Source organism: Notamacropus eugenii, chromosome 5, assembly GCF_028372415.1.
Source record: "Notamacropus eugenii isolate mMacEug1 chromosome 5, mMacEug1.pri_v2, whole genome shotgun sequence".
NCBI classification, from domain to species: Eukaryota; Metazoa; Chordata; class Mammalia; order Diprotodontia; family Macropodidae; genus Notamacropus; species Notamacropus eugenii.
The window spans coordinates 455,613,785-455,626,057 of NC_092876.1; the positions used below are offsets into that span (position 1 = coordinate 455,613,785).

Consider the following 12,273-nt stretch of genomic DNA (forward strand, 5'->3'; position numbering starts at 1 on the left):
CTAAATCCGAGAGAATTTGTATACAGTGAGGGCATTATTATTTTAAGAACAACTTTGAGTGACTAAGTCATTCTGACTTCTACAAATAACCAAATTAACCTCAAAGGACCCATGAAGATGCTACCTGCATCTAGCAAAAGAACTGAGAAATAGAAGCATGTATAGAAGGATCATACATATACATATGCATATACATGTGCATATACACTTGTACATATATGTTTGTGTCTCATGGTAGCCATCTCTAGGGCTGGGGCAGGACCAGGGGGAAAAAGTTAGATGCTAAGCTTATTATATATTATACATGCAACATATGTGTATTTTATATGTTATATGTAAGAATTAGCAAGTTGTAATTTCATGTTCAATCATCTTTTTTTCCAATCCTACCATGTTATGGAAATTTTTATTTATTAAGTTCAGAATAAAATAAATATATTTTTTAAAATAAGTATTTGTTGTGTTTTGTTTTATTTTTCTAGGCACTGTGCTATACAACAAAGGAATTGTCTTATCCCTCAAGGAACTTATGTTCAGGCAAATCAGAATAAATTTTCTCTAGGAGGTAAAAGGGAGATAACCAAAGGTTGCCTTATACACCAGATATTGTATAATAATATCTAATGGATACATAGTATCATAGATTTAGAGCTGGAAAGCCCATTAGAGATCATGGGCTCAGTGGTCCAGTGCAGAATACTGCACTTTGAATCAGGAAGACCTGAGTTCAAGTCATCCCAAATATGCTTGTTACCCAATGATTCTTCCTATACCCCACCCATAGAAAGTCATTTAATTTTCCTCAGCTTCTGCTTCCTCATTTGTAAAATGAGGGGTAACAGTAGCACCCAGAGCTGCTGTGAGAATCAAATGAGATTGTATCCATAAAGTGTTTTACTAACTTAAAAGTGCCCTATAAATTCTACCTGTCTAGCCCAATCCTCTCATTTTACAGATGTTAAAATAGAAGCAGTGACTTACTCAGCATCCTTTGACAAGCAAATGACAGAGCTTAAATTTAAACTCAGGTCCTCTGACTCTTAATTCAGTACTCCTTGCGTGGTGCCACATTTGTCTGAGAAAGGTTGTCAAAGAAAATCTGAGTTCTAATGCTGGCTCTTTTTCTAGCTGAGTTAATTATCAATCAAACACAAATAGCTTAAAGGATAAGTGGGATTCTATTTCCCAGGGATCATAAGAATTTGCAGTTACTACATGCGCTGTTTTGTACTAAGGTTACAAGGTAATACATCCTCAATCTTATTATTTTTTTAAAAAATAATACTTCCTGAAATAGCTTTATTACTGTTTGTACTCCCTTTCCTGTTCATACACACACACACACACACACACACACACACACACATGCACACACATACACACGCATATACCAAGAGCTTCCCATAATGGTTTTCTATCTTTTCATTTTTAAGGATGTTTAGTCTTGCAAAATAGCTAACCCTTACAAAACAAGTTTGGCTGCAAGATAACTGACAGAAAGAAGCAAAAACCTTGTACGAAATGAAATGAAAAAGGAACAGTTCTGTAGAAAGCACAGACAAATAACATCATTACATGCTCATTTCATAAACACCAGGGGAGATAATAAACAGTTTAGGCCATCTAAGTCATTTTTACCCAAGAGGGCTGCGAATTGGGGTAGAAACATCATGGGTGTGTAATCATTTCCACGAGCCCATTATTTACACTCATGTTGCGTTAGAGGCCTAATCTCTCTTTCTCAACGGGCCACACATTTTTCCCTACGGCTTTTCTTTTTTAATTTTCACTAAATATGATCTTGTTTAGAAATTTATTTTAAAGTGACAAGAAAGAGATTTGAAACTTAGCACTGAACAAAGTGAAATTCCTAAGGAAGGCCTTACTTTTTCCTCTCGGATCCTAGTATTTTGAATAGATCCTTAAAGTACTGTGGCACTCGGACCACCACATTTTCTGATGGGCCTATGTCCTTGAGGTCAGGATAGAGCTTCGTATCTATGACCTTTTGGATATAACTGAGCCAGTCAAACTGAAAAGAAAAAGGGGAAAAACAGAAGAAGTTAGTTACTGAGGAACATGATAAAAGATAGGCAAATATGCTGACAATATGTATTCAGTTGTTTAAAAAGAGGATGAGAGACCCAGATCTGGAAAACACAGACCTCATAAGCCATCTAGTTCAATCCCTTCAGTTCACAAGTGGGAATCTGAGTCCCCAGAAGAGAATTTGATGTAAAAGATGAAATTCAACCCAACAGTACCTCTCCTCCAGAAGTGATAAGTCCAGTCTAAAAAATGAGCTTCCAATTCCTTAAAATCTATACCTGCTTGTTATAGAAAACAAAACACATTCCTGGGCAGTGCGCAGATTTTGGCAGCACATAGGAATGTCATTTTTCACCTTTCTCTTGGGCATCCTCCCAGGCAAGTTCTAAAAGAATCGTAGGAGCATTAGATTATAGGATCAAATATTTGGAGCCATAAGGAGCCTTGAGGATTATCTAATCCAACCTCCTTATTTACAGATGAGGAAACTGAGGTCCAAAACAGTGAACTGATTTGCCCAAGGCAGAGTCAGAATCTGAACCTAGGTCCTCTGAATCCAAATCTGTAGCTGTCAAATAGAAGTAAACCAATCACAAATTCTTGCAGCAGTAGGAAAGGCTATATCTTCTCCATGTGCCATGATCAGAACTGAGTCACCTAAATCCATTAAGCCAGTGGACATCCTATTTCTCTAGTTGCTGGCAGAGACAGTGATAACAAGAAACTGAAAAGGTATTTTTCTTAAGCAAAAAATCCTCCCATCTTGCTTTTTTAAACAATCAGTTAAAATGAAAATTTTTCAGATTTTTTGTACCAACCTGGGGTATCATGGCACTCAGTTCAGAAATATTCATTTTATTGTACATAGCTTCACTGGTTCGATTTTCATGTGGGATCATTATCTGTTGGAAAAAAACCCAAATTATTTTTTTAAGAGCTTTTTTTTTTTGCTTACTATGTGACTTCTGAGAACCCAGCTATGATTTCTAATGCCTGTTCCAATCAAATTAAAATTCTTCATCATCATGGATTTTAATGATAAGCCCTTGAGGGCAAGAGTGGATTCATTTTTGTCCTTTTCTTCCTCGGTGTCTCATACAGTACCTGCCACATAGCTGAGGCTCAGTAAATACTTGCTGAATTGAATTAAAATGATCCCCTCAAGCTAAGCTTGCCATCCTCTGTGCCAGTCACACATATCATTCCCCCTTTTTTGGAAAACCCCTATCTTTCCATCTTTTCTTTTGTGTCACCTCTCTTTTTGAGACTTCACCTCCCCTATACTCTCTCCTTCCCACAGTTGGACACCACACAAAATTTCATCTTAGGTAGAACTAAGCTTAAAAAATTTTCTGTCTTATTATATATGAAATTTCATTAACAAGAGCCATACATTAGGATAATCTAATCTGAAATGCTGACAATGATGACTATAACCTGAATAAGACTAGATTTCAAAAGCTAAGTGAAGCTAGGTAATTCTGGAGAATACCCTTCCTGCACCTGAAAATTTCTGGGAGTGAGATAAGGGGCATGGTGGAGTGATCCAGATCTGTGATTTTATCAGTAAATGAATAGTATAGTTTCCCAGTACTAAAACTCTCTGGAACAATACACCTCAGCAACTAATCTTATAGTCTTACAAATTTTCCTGGGGACACTGTAAAGTGACTTGCCCAGAGTGACACAATTAATCCATATCAAAGGCAAGACTTGAACCCATGTCTTATGACTTATAGTACAGTTATAGTATCTTACTATGACACTCCTCTTTATCAGAATTATCCAGATAATTATGATGTCATTATATCATCAATATATCAATAGGACCATCCCTTTTTCCTAGAATGGGAGAAAATTATTTTTGAAGAAGATCAGATGATCTGGAAGCCATTATTTTCCAATATTTCTTTTTTAAATTACTATACTCTCTAATTCCTCTTTTCCCAGAAATTCCTCTAGACTTGAGATGCCTCCTAGACCCCTCTTCTAAATGCATAGTTTCCATTTCCATCTTTCCACACACTCCCAAATCTGTCTCCAGCCCTGTCCTTTCATACCCTCTCAAGTCTCCTTGCTTACAGTCTACATCAGAACTTCTTAAACTTTTTCCACTGCTGAGCCCTTTTCACCATTGGCAACATTTTTTTAGTATTTGCATGGCCCGAGGGCACGCACAGTGCAAAGTCTGCAGACTTTGTGTTCAGAACCAATGGGTAAGTGGAGATTCATTATACCTCAGAGTCAGAACACATTTGATTTTTAATTAATTTTTGGTTGTGGTGCGTTCAGAAACATTTCATTCTTGCCAAATTTTTCACAACCCACAGTTTAAGAAACACTAGACCCTACATGACTTCATCACTCGGGTGTCCTGCTTTCCCTGCAAACAAACTTCCAACCCTTCATATATTTAACATTTTCTATGCTCAGCAGCAATAATGGTCCCATTGGAATACATTCTTTATCATACCACCCACTTAAATATCACACCATGGCTCTCAGTTCTCCTTCTAAAAAATAAAAATTATTTTTATGAGAACTTTAGAGTCTTACATTAAGGTGATCTCCTCATACTAAATTTGCCCTACTTTAGCTCTTGAAGTAAGAAAGAAGGAAGGAAGAAAGGGAGGGAGGGAGAAAACAAGCATTTATTAAACATCTACTGTGTGCTGGGAATTGTGCTAAGCACTTTACAAATCGTTGTTGTTTGTTCTTCATTCTCACAAAGGATGATAACATCATGGGGTAATCTCTTGACTTGCCCAAGAATTGGATTTAAGTGAGGCATGCCTGCACAAAGTCATCAGCCTCACTTTTTTCTCTAGAATCACTGAAGTCCAGTGGCAAGACAAATGCCAAGATAACTGGTACTGGCCTGGGATGCGGTGGAAGTATTCTTACTATCTCATTTAATTTTCACACACCTTTGGGAGACAGGTACTATTATGATCCCCATTTTACAACTGAGGACACTGAGGCAAACAGAAGTTCAGTGACTTGCCCAAGGTTAGTAAGTGTCTAAGTGATTCTAGATTTGAACTCAGGTCTTCCTGATTCTAGACTCTGCCCTCCAGTCACTATGTCACCTAGCAGCCTCAATGAATGAATAAATGGAGGATGGAAGGATGGATGGATGGATGGATGGATTAATGGATGGATCTCGTCCATGAAGGCCTTTTCATACTAAATGTATGTCTGTCATTGGTCCTGTACACACATTTCTATAATTCTGTTTGAAGGATTTATTTGTGCTACCCTGAATTAGCTTCCCCTCCCCCTTAGCCTGTAAAGTTCCTCAAGAGGTAAGATCCTATATTTTACTTCCCTTTTAATTGCCTAGTGGTACCAAGGGCAGTAGTTAGGGATAACTATGTCTAGGTTGCAGCAGAAAATCAGACTCTCCCAATGGAATACAGACAAGTTACCCAGGTATTTTTGGAAACAGAGCATAGAGTGGGGAAAAGTGGCAGCCAGCTGCCAAGTTCTGCCCCTGGTGGCCTCTGATGTAAATCAGAATCAATCACACTTAGACACCTGCAGTTCCACTATAAGCAAAGCCTTTTAAGTATTTAGTAGAAAATAGAGGGTAAACCAGAAGGTCAGAAATCCATGATGCACAGGCTTGCCAGATTACCATTCCTGGAGCAACACATAAGATTGTGGAGGGAGGAGTGTTCAGGTCATGGTGGGGACTGGGGTCAGGGCAAGCCTGTCAGTGTCCTCTCCATCCCTCACAAGGGAATGAATACAGACTTGATAAGTTACTTCAAAAGGGTTGCCAAACTCTAGAATAACTATAACAAACCTGTATTCAAAAATCTGCTTGCTAAAAATCTCCCTTTTATCCCCTGGAATCATAGGTGGTCTCCATAATTAGATTTAACTGTACTGGCTCCCACTGGACACAGAAATCTTTTAGAATTTTCTCCCTCATATTTCTGCTGGTAAAGAGCCGTGAACAAGGCTAGCAACCTGGGTCCCTCATCGACTCTCCATCACAATGACCCATTCAGTATTTGTTGATTTATTTCTCCCAAACCAAGATCTACACCCAGGCTTCTTCCTATGAAGTAGTGGAATCAAGAATGGGGTTGGATAAAGGTGTCTAATTCCTCCTTGTTCCTATGTCAGCAAGTATTTGCTGTAGACCTACTATGTCTAATTGCCTCACACATATGGAAAGTCTCCATAGGCAGCTCTCCTGCTTCCCATTATATATCACCACAGTGCTTCTGCAGACAGTGATGTATACTCACCACAGCTAAGCACTCTTAGGAAAGTGTGGTGCCAGTATCCTGCTGCTTGCCCTTGGTTCTCAGAGAGGACCATGACATCAGGGAAGTGATGTCATGACTTGCAGGTGAATCGGATTTAAGTGAGGGAGGGCTGTGCAAAGTCACCATCCTCACTTTTTCTTCTGGAGCCATCTGGGTCCAATGCCCAGATGTAGATTAGGACAACTGGACATGGCCTACCAGTGTCTTCTTAAATACCAAAGGGATGCTACGAGGCACAATGTTAAGGTTCTTTGAGCAGGTGTGTCTCATAAATTCAAGACTTATTTCTTACACTAAGCTTTTTAGCAACAGTACCAATGGCACCTTTTATTTACTCACCTCGGCTATTTTAATTTCCAGCCTGAGCACTGATTTCATGTCATGCTCAGCTCGAGAGATATTAGCACCCAAAAGCACCGCAGTATCCACCATGAACTTGTAAAGGGCATCTCGGTACTGGAAATAAAGGAGAGCCAAGTGACCATGACAACAATCTCTTAGAATGTCTGGATCCAGAACAGGAGAGGGTAGAAATGCCAACTGAAATAAATACCTTAACTTTTCAGTCAGCACTTATAGTGCAGTGCCAGCCTTATGTAACACCACCCACTCACCCACCCACCACTTTGAGAAAGAGACAACTGATAACCACTCATGGACTGTTGCCACGGGAGACAGGGACAGTCAGACATCACAAATCAATGAGAATTACTTTTCTAGAAACTTATAATACTTGTTATTAGACACACACAAATGGATGCGATAGATTTGAACAATTTTTTAAAAATCCAAAATAATAACCAAAAGTTCAAAAGTCCTATTTCCAAGAAAGTGAAACCTTAATAAAATGAAAAAGAGTGATAGTGTCTAAAAGGAGCATGATCTAGCAGCATGGGAGACTGTGAGGAACTGATTCATCAACCCTAACACCAATACTGAAAGTAAGAATGTGGTTTGTCTTCCTGGCTTGTTTGTTGGTTTGGGTTTGTTTGGGGTTTTTTTTCTCTGTTTTTATTTCATTTTGTGAAAAGTTCGTTTTCACAAAGAACCTAGTTCTCATCTCAGAAGAGGCCAGCAAGAAGGCAGGCATCCACTGAAACATTAAAATTTACTCCATGAATATCCATAAAAGTTTCACTGTGCTCCTGACATGTTATTCTGAGAGAACTTAATAGTCTGGCAAATAAAGGAGTTTTCCCTTGAGTTCAAGTGGCTACCTTCCTTTCTAAATATGGAGTTTCTTACTTTTGATATCCTTTCTATCTGGGTAAAAGGCAATAATAAGTCATTGTACAGGTTCCCCTCCAACAGACCCTCAGCCAAAAGGAAAGACAGAATTTCATGAGCAGTGAGGGAAATCATAGCTCAGGAGATGTTCCTTCCATGCCATTCCAAAATGAAAGGCACGTGGCCCGTCACCAAGCTAGTGAGTCTGGAATTTGCACTTTTTCTCCAAAATAGAAAGTCACCTCAGGTATCCAGGAAAGTGAGGAGGGAGAGGTGAGCTTTTACTGTGCTCCAGTTCAGTACTGTCTTACCCTAGAACTGTAACCCCAACAGCTAGTGGGTAGAGGGGATTAGCAGGGAAAGAAAGATTAAACATCTTCTAGAAGCATTCAATTCACTCAGAGTCTTAGAAGAATCTCCCAAAGTACTTAATATTTTTCCTGCTCTAACCCAGTCTTTAGGGGCTCTTCAGATTAGGATAACCCAGGAAGTTGATTAATACCAACTGACCCTTCCTTCTTCTATTAGGAATTCCCTCAACACTTGGGAACTCACCTTCTACTATGTTCTTATTTGTAATGAACTGTCTCATCTATTCCATTTATGTAGAATATTCTACTGTTTCTTTGGTGGGAAAAAAAAAACCTCTAGTCATGGTCTCATATGGAATTCTTTTTTTTTTACTTGTGCTGTGTGTATGCAAAGGAGCCTTTATTTAGGGGAGGGGAGAGTGTTTAAGTTCAGAATAAAATAATAAAATTTTAAATTTAAAAAGAAAAACATCTCTTTGAGGAAAGGGACTAATATAATTCAAATACCCATGTCTTCTAAAAGACCAAAGTCAGAAGAAGCCAACATATCTTCCTACACAAAGCATCTAGAAGATTCTCAGGGTAGCTGCATAGTCCATTTCTAATTTTGAACTATGAACTTGAAAAGAGGGTTCCACTTGGCAAAGACAGGCAATAAAAGGTAAAAACAACTTACAGCTTTAGCTTCTGTGCTGTTATCAAGATAATCTTCCCTCACAGCTAAGGAGAGAGTGGCTTGGTCTAGCTGTTAAAAAAAAAATATCACCAAGTTAGAAATCCACTGCAGTCTTTTGTATTGTACTACAGATACTTGGCTCTACTGAAAGATTTTTTTTTATTATCATTAAAAAATGTACTCAGTGCTGCGTACAAATAAGGAATTCAGCAAATGACAACTTCTGCAATTTGATAAATTATCATTACAAATCAATTAGTCAACAAGCACTTTTGCCTACTAGTATTAGGCAACTAGGTGGCACAACAGAAAGAGGATGGGGCTTGGAATCAGGAAGATCTGACTTTAAAATATGCCTTCAGACTCTATTAGCTTTCTGACCGTGGGCAAATCATTTAACCCCTATTTGTCCCAGTTCCTCATCTGTAAAATGGAGACAAGGAAGGAAATGGCAAATCACTCCAGTATCTTTGCCAAGAAAAACCCTCACAAAGAGTCAGACGTGGCTGAATGACAAAACAATATCAAATGTGTTAGGCAAAACTTACATTTAAGGGCATCATCCTATTAATCATCAAAGCTCCATCCTTCAATATCTTCCTCAATTTCTCACTCTAATTCACCCCATATATAATGTTACTAAATCTTGTCATCTTCTCTATGTTTCTTAGATACGACTTTTTCTCCTTTCTCACAGACACTTTCACCATGTCTTACTTGGACTATTTCAATAGCCTTCTAATTCCTCCATACTCTAATCCACACTCTACACAGTAGCCATGGTGATTTCCAAAAGTCCTGGTCTCTTTGTGTCACTCTCTATTCAGATAACTCCAGTGGTTCCCTATGGCCACGCAGAGCAAAGATCAACTCTGGTTTGTGACATGAAGCTCCTCACAACATGGCTTTCTCCTACATTTCCATTATCCCTATACATTCCTGTCCTTTAAATAAGGTCCAGTCCACCATTTTCCCTTTCTGTAGGTTTGCATTGTCTCCCATCGTTGGCATACTCTCCCTGTTCATCTTAGCATTGCTGGCTTCTTTCGTGACTCAGCTTAGATGGTACTGTCTGCAGCCAGCTTTTACTGGTTCACCCAGTTCCTAATGCCTTCTCCTCAAATGGTACTTTCCTTCTATATACCTGTGGTCTCTCTCTTTCGAATGAAAGCTCCTTGAGAGTAGTAACCGCTTTTGTTTTGTTTTTTGCTTTTTTCTTGTCTCCTCATCCTCATCTCCTCAGTACTGGGGGAACAAAGTAAGTGCTTAATAAATGCTTCTTGATTGATTGATTAAATAATAAAATAATGTAATTCTGGAGCTTGAAGGGACATTGGAGCTCTCATTAGGAAATTAACCCCCCATTTTTCAGATGAGAAAAACTAAGGTTTGAAGAGATGAAGTGACTTGCCTGAAGTCACACACCTTTAGCAATGGGAGTAGAACATTTTTCCCACTTCCTAGGCTAGTACACTTTTCCCTTCCACATCAAGACTTTCCCCATCGAGGTTTCAGTATGTCACAGGTCAGCATAAGAAATTAAATAGGACTTTGGGGGATGTTTTAGAGAAGCTGCAGATGACACACAAAGGGCAACAGACAATACAGAAAAAATTTAGAAACTCAGATATGTATAAAATATAGGTATAGCATGTATATAATATCAACCCAAATTTTACAATAAGATACTATAAACACCCTACAAAAGAAAATGAAAAAATTCAGACTTCTTCATGGATTTTCCAGATCACAGTGGTACTGTGCCAACCACAATGTGGAAGGGATAACTGTGCTCTTTCTCCTACCTTCACCAACTCTTCTCCTTCATTTGCCTGTGAAAGCTCAGTCACAGAGCTCACATCAAGCTGAAATCAAGCCAACATTGTAGAGTTTCTTCAAAATCCTTGGTGTAACCCTAGACCATTAAATATGGAATTACATATATGATACCTTGGCTTTAAATCTAGCAACTCAAGCCATTTGGCATTTCTCTTGAGGAGAATAAGTCTCATGGAAAGGAAAGACCCAAGGCACAAGACAAGCAGTACCAAGAAAGGCAATTATTAATATCCAAAAGTTCCAAATGTCTGATATTTCAAATGAAATTTAGTTGAACTTAAGGTTGTTTATGATTTCAAGGAATCATTTAAACAGATTGAATAAGACTATTAAGTAATGTCACAAGAAACTTTTTTTAAAAAATCCTCTGCGTTGGTGGCAGTTATTACAACCTCCTCATTTTATAGATGAAGAAGCAGACTAAGGCAGTACTAGTTGCTTTCCTCATACTCCAAATCATTTTTAAAGCTAGGTTTTTTGAAAGGGTATGAAAAATTGGAACATCTCTTAGGTATCAGTCAAAACCTGGATATTTCCCAGGCAGTCCTAAACTGACTACATTGACATAAAGAATGTGTATAATTTTTTTAAAGTTCTTATATTTATAACAAATCTGAATATTACAATCTAAAAGGAAAGAAATGCAGAATGTAACACATTCCACAGGAAACAAGAGACTTTTCCTCAAATTGTACATGAACTGATATTTTAATTATAACAAATCCCTAGATAGGAAGCACCCAGAGATTATGGAAAGAAACATCTGGTAATAATGATGTAGAGAAAGGCGAGACAGAAAAATGAGAAAGATTTCATGTCTAATAAAACAACTCTTTGCCATCTTTGTGCACGTAGCTGCAAGGTTGAACAAAGTGGGAACTTGAGTGATAACAATATGACATCATTGTTTTCCCTAAATAGTAACACGTACTCAGGCAGCCCCAACTGTCCAAAACACTCAGTCAGGATCAGATTGACACAAGACTTCCACTTTCCTTTGTTATAACTCTTACTGTCCCCTCAGACAAAGTAAACTTGAGGATATTAAAGACAGACTTTTTCTGGAAGTTTGGATTGATCCCTAATGGATATCCCAATGTCTCTCATACACACCCACACACACAATTATATACATGCATACACAATATATACATAAATATATATTATATACATATACACATACCCACCTGTATGCTCACACATATACGTACATATATCTTGTATACATACACATGTGTACACACATATATACATACACACGTACATACATACACACACAGCAAGCATTTCAGTTAGACAAGTGCTTATTTTCTGAGCAGTTTGAGATAGGACATAGTGGTAAAAATTAATTCCTCTTATTCTCAGCAGGCACTTTCTCTGTAGGTATAGGGTAATGTTTCTTTGGGTGCAAAAATACCCCAATATTTACATGACAATGATACATAAAGATTCATAAGGTTCTTTCCACTCAGGTCACATCTGAATGTAACTCCTTGCCAGTCAGAGGAAAGATTCATTTGACAAGTCATCCAGGCATTCCAAGCTCTGCTTGTTTCTAAAAAGTTAGACAATAACATAAAAGTTTTCCAGCTGAATGCCTTACGTTTGCCATTCTAACACATACAAGGTGACCAAGTGACACTGGTATTAGGGTTGCTGCACAAATTTACATCCTACCATGTCAGCTACTACAACTGAAATTAAAACGTTAGCATCCTCTCTAGATTTGTTGTCTTGAAGCAGATACTTCCAAAAAGCATCACATTTCCAAAAAGTAAGCAAGCCAACAGCCACTGAGGAAAGCCCCCAGTGGGGAAAAGGGAAACTAAATTTGAAACCACCAGAGATGGAATCTTGCAGCTGGAATCAGGAGAAATCAGGAGCTGAGCTT

At 38.2% G+C, this 12,273-nt stretch overlaps 1 protein-coding gene across 2 annotated transcripts in view; it reads right to left on the bottom strand.

The window, feature by feature from the left end:
* PHEX (phosphate regulating endopeptidase X-linked) overlaps positions 1–12,273 on the bottom strand; it is a 276,100-nt gene that overhangs the window by 193,595 nt on the left and 70,232 nt on the right. For both annotated transcript variants that reach the window (XM_072615274.1, XM_072615275.1), the window contains 4 exons: positions 8,544–8,612; positions 6,669–6,785; positions 2,868–2,951; positions 1,887–2,032 (listed from right to left, as the gene is read on the bottom strand). In XM_072615274.1, coding sequence (XP_072471375.1) covers positions 1,887–2,032; positions 2,868–2,951; positions 6,669–6,785; positions 8,544–8,612 — 416 coding nt within the window. The remainder of the gene's footprint in view (positions 1–1,886; positions 2,033–2,867; positions 2,952–6,668; positions 6,786–8,543; positions 8,613–12,273) is intronic.